This window comes from Zootoca vivipara, chromosome 11 (assembly GCF_965207765.1).
Source record: "Zootoca vivipara chromosome 11, rZooViv2.hap1.1, whole genome shotgun sequence".
NCBI lineage: Eukaryota > Metazoa > Chordata > Lepidosauria > Squamata > Lacertidae > Zootoca > Zootoca vivipara.
The window spans coordinates 24,659,062-24,680,523 of NC_142594.1; the positions used below are offsets into that span (position 1 = coordinate 24,659,062).

At 38.9% G+C, this 21,462-nt stretch overlaps 1 protein-coding gene across 1 annotated transcript in view; it reads right to left on the reverse strand.

Annotated features, from left to right (window-relative positions):
- The window catches only part of DNAH11 (dynein axonemal heavy chain 11), a 143,647-nt gene that overhangs the window by 45,579 nt on the left and 76,606 nt on the right, over positions 1-21,462 (reverse strand). The window contains exons 53-61 of the mRNA XM_035129059.3: positions 20,639-20,762; positions 19,127-19,269; positions 17,405-17,566; positions 10,258-10,491; positions 8,830-8,976; positions 6,242-6,355; positions 4,765-4,908; positions 4,178-4,360; positions 3,154-3,255 (exon numbers count right to left, since the gene is read on the reverse strand). Of these exons, the coding sequence (XP_034984950.3) occupies positions 3,154-3,255; positions 4,178-4,360; positions 4,765-4,908; positions 6,242-6,355; positions 8,830-8,976; positions 10,258-10,491; positions 17,405-17,566; positions 19,127-19,269; positions 20,639-20,762 (1,353 nt within the window). The remainder of the gene's footprint in view (positions 1-3,153; positions 3,256-4,177; positions 4,361-4,764; positions 4,909-6,241; positions 6,356-8,829; positions 8,977-10,257; positions 10,492-17,404; positions 17,567-19,126; positions 19,270-20,638; positions 20,763-21,462) is intronic.

Consider the following 21,462-nt stretch of genomic DNA (forward strand, 5'->3'; position numbering starts at 1 on the left):
CAAGTTGTGTAGTCTTGGAACTGTTCTTTATGATTCAAGTGCGAGGTTGGATGATGTTGGGATAGGTTTTTTTTATTAAAAAAACCCACATGCAGCCTGTACCTGGGTATGCCAGAATGCAATCCAGGAAGATGAAAATGTAAATAATTACATGCTGGGGCTATTTAATGCTTCTGAGCTTTTCCTTTCCTGCAGTCAAGTGACAGTGGGAAAGGGCTGAGGGAAATGGACTGCCAAAATTTTATGTGCATGGGAGGTGAAACTAGTGGAGACATTTCACCAACAGTTCTCTACAAGGTGACGGAATGCTCCAACAGGAAGAAAAGTCGCTCCTGAGAAATATTTTGTTCAATATTAATTGAACCAACACCACCAAGAAGGTAAGGAGGACTGGAAGGAGCAGAGCCAGAACCTATTGCTTTCTTCAACAATATTAAAACCAAATCCACAACAGAGTCCAAAATTCTTCACCACAAAAAAATGCATATTATATGGTAGGGCTTGAGATTCTCCAGCAGTCTGGGGTGTCTGTGAAAAAGAAGATTCTCACATAATTTATCAGGAAACACTTTTCTGTGAAACTGGTCCAGCCCCATCAGTTCATACTAATATCTAGCAATGTTGTTATCCATAGTCAAGTGTCCTCTAAAATTTACTTACTTACAGGTACCATTCAACAAAAGATACTTTCCAGTGTTAATGAAAATCTTCCTACCAGATTTAACCTTCACTCTCTCAGCTAAGCATGGCTGGAGATTAGGAATTAATTACACCTTAACTACCCCTTGAAAACTCACATTTAATTGTCAGTTTTGTTCCTGGGAGGCTTTAATAAAAGATTTACCCCTTTGGAGGGGGGCGGGACTTTTCATTTTAAACACAGAAGAAATTAATTAAAAGCACAGTAGCTCTAAAATTGTTGAGGACTTTTCTTTAGGCGCATTCCAGTATGGGAGTCTGGGTTAGAATGCCAGCACACTTAGGCACACACTTCTGAATCACTGGTTGCTAATCCAGTTGCTGAAATGTTATATAGTAAAATGAAACAAAAAACCGAAACTTAAGATTTGTGAGAAGGCAGCCTGCTATATAGGTGCTACTGAAGGAATTTTTTTATTTTGCTATATAGCAGTTTTACAGTCAGCTTCAAAATGAAGCCAGTTTGGGAAACCCACATAAACCTTTCTCGATTATTACAGACCAGACTGAAGAGTGAAATTTCAAAGCAACTGAAAGCTTTGGTTACAACTTAATTTTGTTTGGTGTCATTTCATTGGTTCTTGAGTTTGAAAAATATGTTTGGGAAAATTGAGGCTACAATCCTTACCATCATTAAAAGGGGATTAGGCCCCAATGAACACAGTGAGGCTTACTTCTGTATAAAAGGTGGATGTAAGAGCATTCCGAGGGGGTTGTGTTGCCCACCCTGCAGTCTGCTCAGAGACCTCTTACATCAGGCACCCCCAAACTGCGGCCCTCCAGATGTTTTGGCCTACAACTCCCATGATCCCTAGCTAACAGGACCAGTGGTCGGGGAAGATGGGAATTGTAGTCCAAAACATCTGGAGGGCTGAAGTTTGGGGGTGCCTGTCTTACATCCATTGGTGAACTGCACTCTAAAATACGTTTTAACAACATTTATTGCCTCTAAATGTGAATAGACAGTCTTTGGATACGAATGTGCAATGTGGTACTAAATGCAGGGGCTCTCCTCAGTCATTGCTAGGGTACACAGGACACAGTTTAAATTTCTGCACCACTAAGATAGAGGCAAAGTTTACATATTAAAGACGTACAAAGAGTTGTGTAGATTTAAATAAACCTTTTGAATCATGTAAAATATTTTCATGGAAAGATTTAAAAATATCTGTTTCAACAACATTAATTTTGCTGTTGCATACAGCTGACAAGGATTTAATTTGTCATTTTGAAATATATTTTAGCAGGCATTAAAAATGAAGGGTTGTTAGCACAGTGCCATCCAAATTGATGATGTGTTATTGATTACCAAGTAATAGCTGCAACATTTATTAATCATTACAGAAAATTACTAGGTAAAAAGAATACTTCTGTATGAAAAATTATAACCATGCTTTCCCAATAGAAAAGCACTGGTTTATGGGACAGGATTCCATTGGAAATCCATAAGATGGGGACGACTACCTGTGACTCTATTTTTCAAAGGCGTTAGGTTTGTTGAACGACAGAAAGAATAGTAGGCCAATAAATGGCAAACAGACATAATGCTGAGGGATGCATTGAGAACTGAAGGCCAATGAACAAATGGATCAAGTATTGATAAAGGATGCTACTTGATAGAAAAGTTACCACCATACAAATGTACAAGGCACAGCATCTAATCTCATTATAAGCACTGGCAGAGAACTCAAATTAAGGACTGAGGAATAGGCTACATAGTTGAATTTGAATAGCTGAGATCTTTAATTACAGTGGTACCTCTACTTACGAATTTAATGTGTTCCGAACGCACATTTGTAAGTAAAAAAAAAATGTAAGTCGACTCCCATAGGAATGCATTGGGAGAAAAAATTCGTAAGTAGAAGCAACCCTATCTAAAAATTCGTAAGTAGAAAAAAATCCTATCTAAACCGCATTCAAGATGGCGGATGGAGCTCCATTCGTAAGTAGAAACATTCGTAAGTAGAGGTACCACTGTATATTTTGAAAGGGTAGGTGATCAAAATAGCATACAATTTATCTTGCAAGTAATAGGAGGTCATATCCCTCATGGCTAGAATTTGCTTTGAATTAATCTAGTAGAAGACTAGTTTTGTATCTTGCACATTTGCAAAAAGTGACCAATAACAAATACATTTATTTAAATAAATGTGTATTATGTAATAATGTGGCTGAATGGGTTTGGGGGAAATTCTCCAATTTCATGTTAAAAGATTCAGTGCCCACCCCAAACAAAAAAGGAAGATATATTCAATTGGTTTATGGGGGGAAATAATGCCCAATATATCATATATTAGACACCAAAACAATAGCTTTATAACCTGGCAGGGCTAGAAAGCAATAAAACACCTTCTCTTTACAGAGAGCCTCTGTGCATTGCCACAAAGAATGCTAGCTTGTTAGATTTGCTACGAAGTAGGGCAAGATTAGGACTGGAGTAAGGCTACAACCTACCCCAAGTTTTTTCCTGATGGCTTCCAGCTTTTCAGTAGCTGCTGCAAGTTCAGCATTTGCTTGGGCCAATGTTTGGCGTTTTGGCTCCACATCACAGTATACCTGGGAATTCCAATATTAGAAATTCTTTAAACTATGATAACACAAAAAAGTTTCAACAAGAAGTGATGAAACGGTCATGTTTTTATCGCAAGGTGATCCACCTTCAGTTGTTTCCACAGTTTATTAGACAATATTTCAGCCAGAATTGATCACACCCTCCCTTCTTTTCAAGTTTTCAAGACGCACTTGCAAGTCACAGGGAGAAACATCACAGAATAGATAAATTGGATGCATTAGATATACATTTAATTAAAAGTAACATCCTGGAATATGATAGATAATCTAACACTTGTATTTCGGTAACCATTTGCTATCAGATTGCTCTGCATTTATTTGGTGCATCACCATCCTAGCCTCTAATATGAATGGAAGTCTTTTCCTTCCTTTGCTGAAAAGTCTGATGTCTCCAGGGGAGGCTGGTTTATTAGGACAAACAGAGCATTGGCCCACCAACTTCAACCTGCCCCCCAACCCCACCTCATTTGCCTGACTTCTTATTTACACCCTGCCCAGGAGAATGGCGCTGCCTGTTCATTTCCTCCTCCTCAATTTCTGTTTTGCCTTTGTAGAACTAATCAGGGAGGGGAGGAGGGTTCACTAATGATGGTAACACCCCGATAAGGCATTTTCCAGTGCTTTTGAGGCTGAGAGATGGGGACTTGCATAAGACCACCTGGTAAGTTCATGGTGAAGAGGAAGCTTGAACTGAACTTGCTCACATATCTTAGCAGCTAGAGCATAACTTAAGAGGGACATCCATTTGATATGTTCTAATAAAAATAAGTTACACAAAGTTTGTACCCTGTGCAACCTTCATCTTGCTATTCTCTGCTGAAAATATTGCTTATCCAATGAGCAGCCACCAGATACCTAAGCTATTTCCCCAATTTATTTCTCCAATTGCAACAAACACATTCAGTACCTCATAGAATTTCACTATGTTGATAACCCAAGCACAGAGACCAGCTGCTGCAAATGACTTAGTGCGAACCAGGTTTGGGTTGAATTCCGTGTCTTTCAAGTAATGTTCTTTGACCACTTTTAGACAATTCCCTGGGATGTGCTCCTTGTCATAGTTAATTAAAGCTTGCAAGAATTCATCAACCTGGAAGGCAGTTAATGCACTTAACTTATTACTGTTGAATAACACTTCAAGCCTGCAAGTTGATTTCAAAATACAAAAGGTTAAAACCCAAACAAGTGTAGTGACCCCAGTTTTTAAAATAGCAAATAAGTATTGAGCTAAAAAGTAAGCCATTTTATGCATATTTACTTGCAAATGATAAGTAGAATCCTAGAAGTATAGAATTGTAAAGTTGGAAAGGGACCACAAGGATCATCTAGTCCAACTCCCTGCTGTGCAGGAATATTTTGCCCAACGTGGGACTCAAACCCATAACCCTGAGAAAGTTTACTCCTGTGTCTCAATATATACATGAACATTATTGTTTAAATTCATATCATCAGGTTGCAATGCAATTTAATAGATGGTGATAATGTTGCAAGAACCTTTCCCATGAAGAGTCTAGCTGCTTTCCAGCTTCGGTCTTTTGGTACCCTCCCTTTATTCGCCAGTAGGACCATTACAGCAGCTGTAACGTTGGTCACTGCAATTGGTGGGTTAGGGAAGGCTTTCAGTTCAGAAAGGTTCACCTGAAGAACAGCAACAAAGATGGTGTTGAAAGAAAGCCAAACACGTGCTGGGAGAACAAAGGGCATTGTGACAATTTGAAGAGATTGGCAGGGGTTAGGATTGCTCTGCCTAAGTGTGCTTGTGGAAAGCTGCATGGACATAGGTGTGTGGGTGGCAAGGCTCAACCTGAGGCATTCCAGGGGTCAGCCAGGGGGGCCCTTGGATTGGTTGACCGTCAATGAGGAAAGCTACGGAAGGGATAAAAGACACAAGCTCCACCTTCACCTTGCACCCTAGTTGGCAGCATAGCTGCCAACCCTCAATTTTTTTGCGGGAAACTCCCTTATTCCAAGCCACAGCTGTCAACTTTCCCTTTTTTTGCTGGAAATTCCCTTATTCCAGCGGCGTTTCCCGCTGCTATCCTGGATTGTTAGATATACCGTAGACTGTCCCCGGGACAGGTGAGGCTTGCTGATCCCTTATTTTCAAATCCGAAAGTTGACAGCTATGGTTGGGAGCGTTGTGGAGATGGCAGATTGTCTACCAGTTAACTCCTGTCCCAATCCCACTTATGATTGTTCCGTTACTTGGCTATCTGTGATCCCCTTCCTCTACTAGAGCTGAAGATGAAGAACAAATGAAAACTAAGAATATAATGGGTGTTATTGTATCAGAGCAAAAGATCATACAGTACAACACTCTGCCCCCAATATACAGTCACAACTGGGATGTCACTGTTTCCATGGTGATACCGTCTAATGGAGGAAATATTAATTGGTTTGGATATTTTTGTGTTATTAATTATACTGTTCTGTGTTTAACTAGGATAAGCGTATCACATTTTATCACATAGTGGAGCTAGAAGGTTGTTTGTTTCACGCAAGTAGATGCAATTCAAAATGGAATCTGATGCAAAAACCGATCACCAGAATGGGTTCATGAAGTCTTTGAATTTCCATTAAAACTATCAAATTGATACACGTCATTGTCACAAAAGGTACATTCCAAAACGCAGAAGTGTTGAAAAGATTACCCAGGACGAATTAATGTGCTTGGAGCGCTGATAAAATGCAACATATCCAAACTGAAGGAAATGCTGTTTGGATGCCATGAAATAATTTAATATAGCTTGGCATTCATTACATGAAAAACGAAATAATCTGGAAAGACCGACAAAGAGAAAAAGACTTGTCTGCTCCATGAGAGCATGATAACTACCCTAGTAATTATCCCAAACACTACCGTACATTCTTGGAAAAGTGAGCAGGCTGTAATTGGGGTGGCGGGGGTGGGGTGGGAATTAGCAGTCAAAAGGTCACATGGTAGACAACCATACCATAGTTTGCTATTTACCTTATTAAGTGTGTTTAAAGCTGCAGTAGCAGCCACCAGGGCAGGTTCTGCTTTCACCAGGTCATCCTCACACTCTTTCTGTTTCTGAGATACTTCTGCTTGGATGGCAACAACCTATTTGAACACAAACTCTTAAGTTTTGACTAAGGCAGCAATCGTGGAATTAATTACTTCAAAGTGGGCTTCAATTAAATCAATTGAGACTTAATTATGAGCAAACACGGTTAGGAATAGAATGTAGGGAAGGCAGTGAGTACCTGACATTGCAGTATTGCTAAAGCCATTATTAAAACTAATGTATTTATCATGTTCTGTACATGATGAACCACTATTATTTCAACAGGTTAAAAAAAAGGGATGACCAGTGTTAATTATTGCAATATGTAGCATTAAAATGTTTCTGGATTTCCGTAGTTGAAAGATATATCTGTTGCGCAATGCCCTCTCAATTTGAATAAATTACATTGTTTAATCTAATCTTAATAATTGTTTAATAATAATAATAATAATAATAATAATAATAATAATGTTATCATTTATACCGTGTCCATCTGGCTGGTTTCTCCAGCCACTCTGGGCGGCTTACAGCATATAAAGATTTGTAAAAACACAAGAAATTAAAATTTCCCCAAAACAGGGCTCCGTTCAGATGTCTTCTAAAAGTCAGATAGCTGTTTATTTCCTTGACATCTGATGAGAGGGTGTTCTACAGGGCGGGCACCACTACCAACAAGGTTTTAAATTTATTATAATCCATGATACGTTGATCATTCATTTTAAAAGTGCTTTTGGCAAGCAAAATAAAAAAATTCCTTCCAGTAGCACCTTAGAGACCAACTAAGTTTGTCATCGGTATGAGCTTTCGTGTGCATGCACACTTCTTCAGATACAACTGGCAAGCAGTTAAGGAAATATATGATGAGGTATTTTGAGGGTCACAAAAAGTAAGTCTTATTCTTGAAAGCGTTGACAGGAAGTTATCTCCTGATAATCACACAGTGTGCCAAAGCTTATTGCTTTAAGAAATGTGTTTTGAAACATGTCAACAGCATCCCCCAATCCTAACACCATCAGAATACCGAACAACAGCAATCAGAGGCTCAGCAAGGGAGGGAACCCTAGTACAAAAAGCTGCGCTCAGGTTGTTGGTGAGTGCCAGGCACTTTGGTTCTATCCTGTCAGTTTTACACAACCTGCACTGACTGCAAGTTTGTATTCCGAGGTCAAATCAAGGTACTGGTGTTGACCTTTAAAGCAGGAGTAGCTAATCCACAACTGGTGGGTCAAATCTGACACAAACCGTTTTTAATTTTTTTGTATGCGGTTTTACCATTTCATAAAATTGTATTAGCAATTCTATATATATTTCGTATCAAATTTGGACACAACACCACATTCCACAATGGGGAGTGCTCTTAGCAACATAAGGTATACAAATGTCACACCTGCGCAAGGTAAAAGCCCCTTTTTGGGACCTCAAAACTCAGCCAGCAGACCCTGCCGGGCATGCTGGGAAAAGAACCTACAGGAGAGGTAGCAAAACATCACCCTCTAGTGGCGTCTATACTGTTACTGCAGCTAAAAAAAGCTTCCTTGTGTGTTTGATGACCCTATATAATGTTGTATGTATGTGACTCTAAAGCTTGGGTTCAATTTTATATCTGCTTACAGTGACTTCAAAAATGGTCAAAAAAGTTTTTAAAATCATTTTGCGCATGAGGGTTTTTTTTTATCAAATCTCTTTGAAAGTAAGATTTTATCTAATCTTTAATGAAAGCTCATCAAATTATTATACAGGGAAATGAGGTTGTAAAAAGGTCATCACCCTATTGGGGGATCCATCAGCATGGTGTGGGGTGTGGCACAGGGCCTGTAGCAGGAGAGTTCAAACGAAATACGGGGAATGAGTGGAAATGCCTTTTGGCTCATGTTTCCTAAGTTGTTCTGGTTTACAAGTCATTAGGTTGGGAAACAGCAAGATGTGACACTTTCTTTCTTTAATCATACTTTCAATATGCGTCTAGTTTTATGTAACAGAACTAAAAAAGTATCTTGGTTAATGAAGCCAAATATAAGTAACGTTAATGTGAAAGACAAGTTCAGTATGCAGAAGGACAGGACACGGAATCTGGACAGCTAATGCCGAACCCCAGAAAGTACACCACAGAATGCAAAATTTGGAAGTGAAACTGCAGGTCAGTGAAAGGGACTTCAAGAACAATTGAGCTGTTCAATTGAACTAAAAAAAAAAGCCTTTAAAAACCTGAAGTGCTCAAAGATGACTCTCTGACCTTTACTGTATTACATACAGGCCTGATTCCCAAGATCCCCATCCATTATATGCTTGAATGAGTTCAGTGCTTATTGTTCTTTCATATCATTAAAAGAGCTAAAAGGTTGGAAAAATGCATAATGTAAAGAAAGGTCAAGTGGTAATCATGGTGTGAAATGTTGAAACATGTGTAAGTATAATAATTCTTTAGATTTTATGCTCCCTGGAGAGGTAGGTGTTCAAAATTGTTCACCTACAAAGGTTTATTCTGTACTAAATATAGCTCAACAACACTAAATTGTGGAATTGCACTGACCTTTTGCTCCTCTGCATCAGCGATGGCCTTTTCCTTGCTCACTTTCTCAGTCTGAAGCCCTATCTTGGTAATCAAGGCTTCAGCATCTTGATTTCTCAGTTGCAGTTCTGCCTCTTGAGAGGCAAGTCTGTGTTTCAAGTCCTCCACCTAAAGAACAGCAAAGGTATCAGTTTGGAACAGGTGTTTCTGGAAACTGTGTTTAGTAGAGACAGCTTTCTGAAAAGGTGGGTTCTCAACAGCTGGATATCAATGAGAGCGTTTTTGTGACTATTAACTGCAACAAGACCCCAAGTAATGATTTGATCTGCCTTAATTGCTTAATAAGTGAACACTGTGGGGCACACTTTTTTCTTCCCTTCCCCTTTATCTGTTAAAGAAATGCAGACTTGCCTCTCTTCAAGCAGTTAAAAGAAAGCACACAGAGCTCCCAGTTTTAAAAGACAGAATGAACATCTAAACCAGGTTTACTATCATATTGGTATGTTTCATACACTCATAATCACTGGACTGAGACTGTGTATTAATTGAAGTATTGATTGCTAGTATTTTATGATAACTAAATAAAAACCCCATGTTCAGAGGTTGTGCATCACTGGATATCAGTTTCTTAGGGAACAAACTATAGGAGAAAGCTCTCGCCCTCAAGACTTGGCTTATGGGTTTCCCAGAAGCGTCAGCCTGGCCTCTGCTAGAAGCAGAGATGATGATGGAGTAGAATATTAAATGGGTCCCTGCTCAGATATCCAACTGGAGTGTTACTTGGAATGAGACCTACTTTCATGATAAACCATGGATGTATTAGCCACCTCTGGAACAAACCTGGATCTCTGAAGTGAAGGGTGATCAGCCGTGCTGCCTGGGGCTACTTTAGCTGTACAGTGGTACTTTGGTACTCGAATGACTTGGCTCCCAAACAAATTGGCTCCTGAAAGCTGCAAACCCGGAAGTAAGTTTGCGAACATTTTTTGGAAGCCAAACGTCCGACATAGCTTCCGATTGAGTGCAGAAAGCGTCTGCAGCCCACCGGAAGCCGCGCCTTGGTTTTCGAATGGTTTCAGGAGTCGAACCGACTCCCAGAACAGATTAGGTTTGAGAACCAAGGCACCACTGTATATGAATAATTATATAGATCTACACCAGGCTCTTGGACTTACATAGTATTGTTGTTGTTCCTCTTAATTCCATTTATGAATTACTGCACATGAGGCACCCTGGAGCACTTTACTATATAAAGCAATTTGCAATTACATAAGCTAGCAGTTGCTATGAATTGTGATTAATTACTGCTACTGCATGAGTTTGACCAAACTGTGGGAGGCAGTGGAAGACAGGGGTGCCTGGCATGCTATGGTCCATGGGGTCACGAAGAGTCGGACACAACTAAACGACTAAACAATAACAACTGTTTATTACTACTACTATTACTACCTGAGAAGCTGTTGTTTTCAGCTTCTGAATGCCATTCACCAGGCGTTCCTTGTGCTGGGACATTCTCTGGATTTTCTTCTCCAGGAGGTTTTTATAAAGCATGATTTGCTCCAGAAAGCTTTTGGGAGTTGTATAGTTGTATCTCCTCTCATTCAGCCGAAACTTTGCACTCATCTCATTTACACTGGTGTGGGCATAGGCCATGAAACGGCAAATAGAGTCATGAAACTGTGGCTGAAAACATAAAAGGGCATGAAAGGGCATTTAAATTTCAAGTGTTAAAAATTCAGCTAACGAAATATATAGTCAACTGCAGCACAAACTACTGATTCTAAGACAAGTATGCACAAACATATGAATTTTAACATTTAAAAGTACCTAGACAATGATAAAAGATTTTTCATTATATGTATATTGTGTATTTATGTATAGTATGTCTCTACATGTGAGATAGACACACACACACACACACACACACCACTTAAAATGCTGCACTAGCAATGAAAGCAATTTCCATTTTGTCCTCAGTGACTTCTACCATACTTAACTTTCTAATTTGTGGAATCACATCTCCCTCATTTTAATGATTATTTATTGCATTCAATACAAGATGTACCCAGTTCAATTAATCAGGGGAAACTTAAAAATCAATTAATATGAATTAAATGAGCTACTGCAACTCTTAGAAAAGTCACACATAATTTACCAAAGAATTGTCAATAATACTTAGGAGATCTTTAGGAAAATTACTCATGAGCGGTTGTTGATACAGCTAAACGTTTCGAGCCAGCATAATTAATATTACAAACAGGTTCATTTAGACAACTTGTAATTTATCTCCGAAACAAAACTTATTTTTAAACACAACTTCTTTTAAAAAGAGCTGCTTTTAAACTACAGAAATGAGAGTGCAATTTAAATACACATAATCAGTACACAAGTTGGGTGCAAAGTGACCAAACTCCTGTTTCCCCCAAAGGATCGTTTTGTCTATGTTCAAATAACTTTTAGATGAGACCAGAATCCGCCTTAGAGCTTAAGAGGCTAAATTACTCAGCCCATCATTTTCTCTCAATTTATCTCTCTGCCATGGGGACTTTCTTACAGAACGACTGGCTTCTTCCCAGCCATGATCCTTATGAGAGACCTTTAGGCAGCAGTTCTGAAAAAGCCTTTGGTAACAACAGTTTCCTTTTAAAACTAGCCTGGGTAGAAGCTGGTTCCGGTAGAGCTGGAAGTGGCTTGAGACAACTTGTCCCGGTGGGGCAAAATAACTATTGTTGTCAAGCTTAACAAAATGGCACAGCATGGGAGGCATGCTGGGCCAGAGAGCAGCTGGTTGTAATTCACACTGTTTTTCAGAAAACCCTAATCGTTCTGAGCAGACCTCTTTGATGATTGGTCTTCCCTGCATTTTCAATTTGTCACTTTCTCTTATGATAAGGTCAGCAGTGACAGCACTTCCTGACATTAACAGCTGTGGCTTCTAAAAGGGTCATTGTGGAACTACTAATTGCAGTAATTTCATTAGCATAAATTATTTATTCTGCCGTTCATTTATCTCCAAGGTTTTGGTGGTGTTTCGTTCAATACTACACCTTATTCCTCCCTGCCCCCCCCCCCCGCCCCCGTATCGGCTCCATCAGTCAGCAAGGCAAACAATATGATTAATGCTAATTTGACCCTTAAGAAAAAAAAGAATTATGCAAATTGCCCCATTTTATTTAACTCTGAAGGATTAAACAGCAGTAAACCAATAACCAACACAAATTTCTTCTAAATAAAATGTTTTAAAATGTTCCCCGTGACAACTAGGAAATCCTTTGAGGCCTGTTTTTCAAACATATACACGCTCATGTCCACACAGACAAGCCCTGATCTAGCAAACAATTAGAAATAAATTTCCATGCATTGATATCCCTTTAAAACATGTTACCATACACATAAAAGGATGAAGTATGGAGCTGCAAAGCCCTGTAGCCAGCACCTGTTGCCATGCCTGCAGTATGCTTTAGCAACCAGGATACATTGCTACACAGCTGGTTGCTGCCGTCTGATAATTAGCTTTCCAGTAGCACCTTAGAGACCAACTAAGTTCGTCATAGGTATGAGCTTTCGTGTGCATGCACACTTCTTCAGATACACTGAAACGGAAGTCATCAGGCCCTTATGTATAGTCAGAGGGTGGGGGGGGGGGTGATAAGGGTCTGGTGACTTCTGTTTCAGTGTATCTGAAGAAGTGTGCATGCACACGAAAGCTCATACTGATGACAAACTTAGTTGGTCTCTAAAGTGCTACTGGAAGGATTTTTTATTTTTATTTTGACTGCGTCAGACCAACACGGCTACCTACCTGTAACTGATAATTAGCTGTTTAGGTTTGTTTTGAGGTACTGATTCCAGGTGCCCATCTTCTTCCCTGGCCAGTGATTGGATTAACTGAATTTATTTTGTTCCATGTTTCTGTCATGCAAGAATATGGTATGTAAACTTGTTGTTTATTTGTATGTTATGTTACTTAGTTTGTGTAAGGATTATGTTACATTGTGATTGTTTAACTTAGAGTATGCATGGCTGACGAAGCCCGGTTGGGCGCAACAAGGTATTATCCCGGAATCCTTGTCGTACCATACCTTCAGGTTTTCCATCTGATCCGATATCTACATACAAGGAACGTTAGAATCTTCAAAGCAGGGATACGTGAAACGTCATAAGATAAGCATACCATGTTGTGGTTATTGCCAATATGCAAATTTAGGAACTGAATGGACTTTATCTCCTGAACATCCATAGGACTTTAATTTCTCTTGATATGTTCTGTTTGCATGATGTGTTGGTCTATGGCACTTTGTGAGATATTATATGTTGAATTGTGTTTGAAATAGAAGTTACATAGTCAAAAACAGCAGCAATCACCTGGCAGAGAAGATCACCAGAGGCAGTAGTAGTACGCATGCAGCTCATTGTTATGAACTTAGGCCAAATGGTTTTCCTTCGGACTTTTATCACAGGGAGGAGTTCCACGCAGGCAGGCATCACCACTCTACATGTGGAGTTCCTCCCGGTTCTGATGTAAATTTGCATGCCGACCAGCATGGGAGCTCCATGTGTACATTTTTCATGTAAGCAGCAACACTGTCCAAGAATTCCATTTGATATGCAAACTTGGCTGCGACGTCTCATTTTGATTGATTATTTCATTCTCCCAAACTTCCAGCCTGCCTTGATTTTTTTAAAAAACAGTGTCTCATTCAATGCAATTACGGTACTATAGCTTTGTAAATCATGGGGTTGGGTCAATTAGAAGTTGACTCTAGGTTCTACTAATGAATTTAATTATAGATCTTGAATTTGTTGTCACAAGTTTACTGGAAAATGCAGCTCATGCACACTAATGACCATTATATGTGGTCAACTGTCCTTTAAACAAATGGAAATAAAAGGTTTCCCCTAGATATCTAAAATCAGTGTGGAGTAGATAAATTGTAAAATAAGAGAGAAAGCCACTCTACATCCATCAATCTTCAGCTGACTGAATACACTAGAGAAAGGGAGCAGGAATTTTATTTATTTTTCAAGGAGGTTACTTTTTTTATAAAAAAATGTGCTATCTAATAACCCTCATGCATAGTATATTTTGATTTTGATTATACCACTCTTTCATCTCATCCCTCTTTTTAAAGGACATTTACTTCCTCAAATCAAGGCACTGAATACAGCTTTACACCACCCCATTATTTCTTCCACTACCTGTTACGCCTGTCACTATGTTGAGCATAATGCTCCTGTTCCTTCTTTTAGCCTTTGAGCGCTGTTGTTCCCTTTGCTGTATTTTATGCTACTAAATTTTAAGTTGTATGTTACCATTTTATTCGTGAGATGCCCAAAGAAGTGTGCCATAGAGTGGCCTTATTACTACTACTACTACTACTACTATTATTATTATGTTTACTATAGTTAATATATATATAATAGGTACATTATTAAAATAGGATGCAACACTGCCTGCAGGTTAATTGAAGAGCTGCTACATTTCACAAAACCCTTATAACTGCAAAAGCAGTTTTGTGCAAGCTTTAAGGAGTCAGCTTCTCTCTGTCTGTCTGTCTGTCTGTCTGTCTACCCTAAAATACTTAAGACAAGAACAATTTAAGAATTGGAAAAACGTGGCTTCCCTTCAGCAAAACCGTATCTTGGGATTTGCTGTACATCTCAATTCCTTGTCCAGGAATTATCTTTGTAGGCTCCAATTAACATTTTTGTTGTTGCTGCTGCCATATTCTTCCAGGACCTCTCACATTCAGTTCATGCCACTCGGGAAGTATCTCACGAAAGTGATTGTACTCAAAACATCAGTCTAGTTCCACCTAGCTACTCAAGCCACTAGCACATCCCTTGCCCTGAACCACAAAACAGGTAATTTGTTGTGCCAGGACAAGTTTTCTTGCACTGAAACGAATAGAATTATACAGTGACAATAAGATATAAAAATGACGCTGGCTGCCAATTTGTGCTTGCGGAGGGGGCAGGATTTGCAATAAGGTATGGAGATGGGTCTGCAAAAATATAGGGAGAGTGTGAATTTTGTTGGGGGGGGGAGACTTGGGGAGGGATTTAAACTCTGGTGACAATGTTAATAAAAAATATGGAACATAGATTAATTTTAATTTTCATCTAGATGTCCATAGCCGATTGTATCATAAAGCTTAATAATTTAAGAGCAATTCTTAATTAAAATCTAAACCGAAGTGACACTCCACGTTGGCTAAAGCATTGGTATAATATCCACTGTTTTTAAAGTATGTATTTCCCCCTTTAATCAATGAGGAGTGGTTCATAATTTTATTCTCATTCTTACACTCAGAAAGGCAATAGGTTCTAGCAACAAAGTTATCCAATACATTGACGCAATAGTTTCATTCAGTAAGGGTACCTGAACATCTCCCTTGAGTTAGGAACCCACTAGGCTGCACCACCAGTAAGTATGTCGCTGGATCATTAACTTCAGTGGATGTAAAATGGCATGTGCAGAATAACATCTGTAGGAAGTGCCATGACTTTCCTCTTAACTGCTAGGGTTGCACTAGCCCTCATCCAATATTATAAGTTTGCTAGTGCACACCATTGCATGTGCAAGGCTTACTATGTACAGTATTTACCTTTGATTTCTAGCATTAATAATTGCAGTAACTAACTTCTGCTAGGTTTATCAAGGCAATCTTCTGTGACAATATTGACCAGTATTCATTGTAGGTAGCTCTTAACATATTCCTAAAATTCGTTTTATTTTGAAGCATTCCTAAGAGGGAGAGGTAAGTCTGGCATCTTTTCTTTTTTTAAAGGAATATGTAAACAACATATATATGTTGATAAGCATCCAGAGTTTCACATACTGGGGAAAACAACAACACCCCACATAGAATAAAAGTAAAGCTTTGGGAAGCCCTGAAACTAAAAGTACTCAGAAACTGAATGCATCACAAGAAATGACAGCTCTAAATTTCTGGAAAAACTGCACTAATACGCTACACTGCCCTGAACAGAAAATAAAGACAAGTCTCTCCATGGCCAGTAGATGTCATTGGTCATTCTTTGTAATATCAGAAAAGCTGTTTCATAGCTCAGTACTGGCAGCAGAAGAGGTAAAGGAATTAAAACTAAATTTCATACCCCAGCCCTCTTTTTGACTGCTTTCAAATCATTTGGTATAATTACATTTAGATGAAATAGAAGTTTTTTTTAAAATAAAGTATCATTTCTCACAAGAAGGGGTATTACCCTGACCACTGAAATGGGTTTCTTGCTGATGTTAAGTAAATACATTTACCGAGCAGAGATCAGTTTACGCATTTCCAGAAGCATAGCATGGATTTATAATTGCTGTTAAGACCAGACCTTTAATGGCTGCCTTTGTAACATTGCAACAGTGTCTTCCTGCCACAAAATTCTCTTTTCTAGGACAGGAAAGCAATGCACTACTGAGAACTGATGCATGCAGCCCTCTTGAAATTCTATACTTCCCATCGTTATAAATTCCTTACATAACCATCACAGCAAACATATACCAATGCTACTGCTATATCAAACTAAAACACTGGAATAATAGACAAAACAAAGGTATAGTTTTCTTTTGCTTTCCTTCCTTTAAAAATATTTATGGAAGAAAATTCTGATTCATTTCTAGAGTGCTGCTTTTTCAAGTTTTTGAACTATACAGTAGAAACGGCTCCTATAGCAGGAACCGAATCTTCTTTTACATCAATCTCTGTCGTCAGCACCAGTATTGATGTCAGGTCATTAATATTTGGCTTTCCTCAATGGTTAATCACCTTGATGCAAACCTTAACCTTTCCTGAATTTCCGATTCCTGGTCAAAGTTGATCCAGGGGGGGAAGTCAAATGATGAACATAACAAAACACCTTGTAGAGCTGGAGGACAATGTTTTATGAGCATTTCTCCATCTGGCTCTTTATCACCCTCAAGAGAAAGCTGGAGTGGGGGGAACTAAAGAGGAAAATGAAGCTGAATGATTGATAAGCTTTCATACAGTATTCAGTTCTGACTTCCATTTTTTTTAGATTGTAGTTTTTTTTAAGAATAATCCCAGTGATATTTCTTCCCTAGTTATTTCTTGCAAAAATCTGCAAGAAAAGAGAAGACAAAATGTTGTCAACTTAGATGCCCTTTTAAAGGGAGACTCGATTTCTCATATTTTCAAAGCTGGCTGAATTTTTTGCACAGCTCTCTACCTTTAGAGAACCTTAGAAAGTGGGGGGGGGGAGGTCAGAATTAAATCACTACAGGGTTGCAACGTTCAATTCCTTCCATTTTCAGGTATTCAAGTGCAAAGCCCATGAATTGGTACAGTTCCATTTCAGGGAGATCTCTAATAGTTCAAGTACAGATGTTAGGATCATTGTACATTTTGCCTTAAAAAAAAATTCTTCCTATTTCAAACCGCCAAAATTGCGCTGAAGAAATTGGCTGCACATTATTAGGTAACCGCCATGAACTCTGCAACCTTAAGTGAAGACAAATATGTGAAGAAACAAAAAGGAAACCCCCCCCCCAGATTGTCCATGATTGATCTTCCAGAGAGCTGTGCTGCTGCTTTTGCATATGACTGGCAAGTTTGAAACTCTGTACCTTAATCCCAGGCGCCTCCTCAATGAACCTCCTGCTGACGGACTGCAGGGCCTCCTGCGGCCACTCATGAAACCAGTCAATAGCTGTGCAGTTAACTATGGCTGGGAACTTCCGAGCTCTAACTCTCAGTGTGGAACCGACAGGAGAGAAACACAGAATGATCTGTGCAGATGAGGAGGAAGGGAAAAAGAAAGAAAGAATGAAGTATATTACATGGCGATCAAAGAGAGAGGAACTCAGTCAACTGCGGTGGCAGCGAGCCACTGCAATCAGGCTCACAAATGAAAATGCAATCTACCTAGCAGCTAATGGAGTTAGGCAAATTAGGATTTTACACCCTAAAAAACAATGTTTTATTCATTTGCACTGTGCTTGGTGCTTCACCAAAAAAATTCCCACTTGTGGGTTACCTCCCCACCTAGGTCCAGTATCAGTTAATGAACTTCATTAACAATCATATTCAGTCAACAGAGCAATCAATTTGACATAATACCACTTCCTGGGTTTCTGATCCAGTGTAGGGTCAGTGTGATCCAAATTATTTAAAGAAACAAATATATTCCTATTGGGTGAGTTTTTTTGTTTTGATGCAATATATCACTGTCATCCTTCAGATTTTCCTAATGGGAACCTTTTTTTCCTAATAGATTTTCCTAATAGGAACTAGATAAATGCCCATAGATTTTCAAATAATCTGGTTAAAGTATGCTTTGCTGTGCCTCACATCCTAGACACTTTGAAGAACGTCCACCAGATTTAAATAGAATTTAGCACCCAGTAACTGAAGTCCTAAGTCACAACAGACGTTCTCCCCTTCCATCAGTACATGTTGTCTTCCAGATGTTTTAACTAATATCTTCTGCAACACACAGTCTCTACTTTAAAGTCTGAATAGATACTTCCTATAGCTGACTCTGGAAGTAGTAATTTTGCACAGTGGGACACCTGCAAAGCAGTAGCAAGGCAATGCACATTCTGAAAGCAGTTTCTAAAAAGCTGTTAAAAATAATGAAGTCATGAGTGAAATTAGAGGATCGAAGACAATGGAAGGAAGGAGTTTCAGAAGAGATATATGCTACCATCTACACCCCTCCTCCAAAAAACAGTAGCAAGAGCCAAACATTTTGAGAGCCAAAATTTCCTCCATATAAAACACAAAAACCAAACACTCTTTTTGAAGCAATGTGTGATATGGAACAGTTGTCCAAAGTAAGGCATAGACCAATTTCAATTGGGAAAAAAAAGTTTTACTGTCATGTTAGTGTCTTTATTTAGTTCCATACTGCAACATTATCCTCACCCCAGCTCTTAAAAATGCAGCCAGGAAACAGTTCTATAATATATAGCAGGTGGAGAAAGCTGTCTTTACTATCAGAGAGTACTGTGCACACGTCAATAATTTCTGGCCACCAGAGTTCAAGAAAGTGGTGGACAAACTAGAGAACAATATGGCAACATATATCTAGAAATCATAGCTTATGGAAAATATCGAAGACATTGGGAATATTTATCCCTAGATGGGCACAGGCAAAATGTGGCACAGAAAACTTAAATCTTTAAAACACGGGTTCTGAATTTGTTAGACACTAAACATAGAGGAAAGGAAGATGGCCTTGTACGGTGTTGTAATATCTATGGCGTTCATATACCTAGTATTTAGCTGTTCATCACTAGTTAAAAATAAGTATTCTTATTTATAAGCCCAGATCCATTGTTTCTTACTTTTAGCTGCAGTCGTACTCTATCTAAAAAGAATCTCCAGCAGTTTTCTCTACTGTCAATAACACCAAGTGCCCGTATCTCACTCCTAACTCCTGCAATTATACCATCCATGTCTTCATCACTGAATAGATCTGGAACTTCTCCTACAATGAAATAAAAGGGGGGGTGAGGAAGTACCCACAATTACAAAATGAACACAACCGAATTACAAGTTTCAATATGTTTTGCTCTTTTGGCTCTAAACCTAGAAACACATTTTTATTTTGGCTGACTCTGGTAACAAGTACAGTGGATGCTCGGGTTGCGAACGTGATCTATGCGGGAGGGACATTCGCAACCCGCAGCCCCGCGTCTGCACATGCGCAGGTTGCGATTCGGTGCTTCTGTGCATGAGCAAAGCACAATTTAGTGCTTCTGCGCATGCACGAGTGCTGGAACCCGGAAATAACCCATTCCAGTACTTCCAGGTTCGGCGCGGTGCGCAACCTGAAATTACACAACCTGAAGCGTCTGTAACCCAAGGTATGATGGTAAGTGTCTGAGAAATGGCACTAGCTATGGATTAACCCAGTTTTGCTTAAAACTACTGTTATATCTGTATTGAGTTTTCTACCAGTTTGTCCACCTTGTGTTCTTTAAGGTAAGTTCAAAAATTAAAAAAATGCAGTCACAAATTTATATTTAATAACAATTCTCTTGCTACAAACATAAACAGCTCCATTCTAGACCATTTGGTTTTGGAAAATGTGCCTTCCAAAACTACAGGTAGGACAGGCATCCCCAACCTGCGACCCTCCAGATGTTTTGGCCTACACCTCCCATGATCCCTGGCTAACAGGACCAGCGGTCAGGGATGATGGGAATTGTAGTCCAAACACCTGGAGGGCCAAAGGTTGGGGATGCCTGGGTTAGGACATCATGCCTCCCAAATATGGTTTCTGTAATGTCTCTAATATTACTACACTGTATTAGGAAGAATATGTTGATATTTTTAAATAATAATAATAATGACAACAATGATTAATAATAATAATAATAATAATAATAATAATAATAATAATAATAATAATAATATTCCGCCTTATATCCAAAGGTCTCAGGGCGTTTCACAGAATATGCTTAACCTAACTAAAATACTCCCATTGAAATCATTGCGACTTTACCACTATTGATCAAAGCACATGTAAAAACTACCCTATCCCACTTTCTGGCATGATGGAGTCAATCCATTCAATCAGTGTAAGTGAATCAATATAAAAGAAACACCTACAAATGGAACTTGCACCTATACATTCCATGACCTTGATATTAGCTTCTGAAGAGCAATGTTGTTTTTAAGCAAAGTAGGCACAATACCCAACTTAGCTGGGTTAATACACTTTTCCCCAAAGGACATCCTAGCCATACCAGAAAAGCATCTCAAAGACAAATAATCTCCTTTTTAAAGTTCATTGAAACGGCAGATAATTTGTCATTGGGAGGATCTTTCAAGAAATGTGTAGGTCTAATCACCTGATGCCAACAAGTCATTAATCAGCACAAGAAAGCGTTCATCTGGAACTTGAGCATCTGTCAGCAAAAACACAGTGGGAATGTTCTTGGCTCCCGTCTTTATATACAGATTGGCAAGATCTACCTGTAAGGAAAGTAGGCAATCATTCATGTTACAAAAGAATGCTGAAACAAAAATGGGTGGCACCGGTAACCAGTGTGAAAATACATGCCACTTGAGAGCTACTCGCTGCTGTTTAGCATCTTTGCTTCATTTACATGGCGCATCCTTTTCCAGAATATTTTTTAAAAAAAAACAAAACCAAACCAACCCAGATGTGTTTTAAGATACCAGGTGAAGAGAACTGTGGTTTGATAAGTTTGCAAGGAAATAAGTAGTAATCAATGAAAGAAAATCTTTCCCCTAGTGTTCAGAAAATTGTTATTAATGTTCTGCCAAACAAATCAGCATCATCAAGAAGACTTCAATCATATTAATAATGCCTGTTTCATGGGCTGTAAGTATTTCACTGCATACTCATTTTATTTTCAGGAGGAGTATCAAAATGAATTCACAAAGAAGAAAAAACGCAGAGCTTGGTACACAATTCAGGTTATCTGAGCAACTGCTTAGGGTCACACATCTTTGCAATGGTGCCTATTAAATATTCTCCAGGTTGTCAGGCAGACCTTATTAACATAATCAGATCCCACGCAGTTCAGCAAGTTACCCAGCCACATAGGTGGGGTTCATCGCATGGGTCTCTCTCATGGAATTTGTATCCCTGTCAAGGCGGGAGTCGGTCAGCAATAACTCACAAAGTGCCAATGAAGGCAACTCTTTA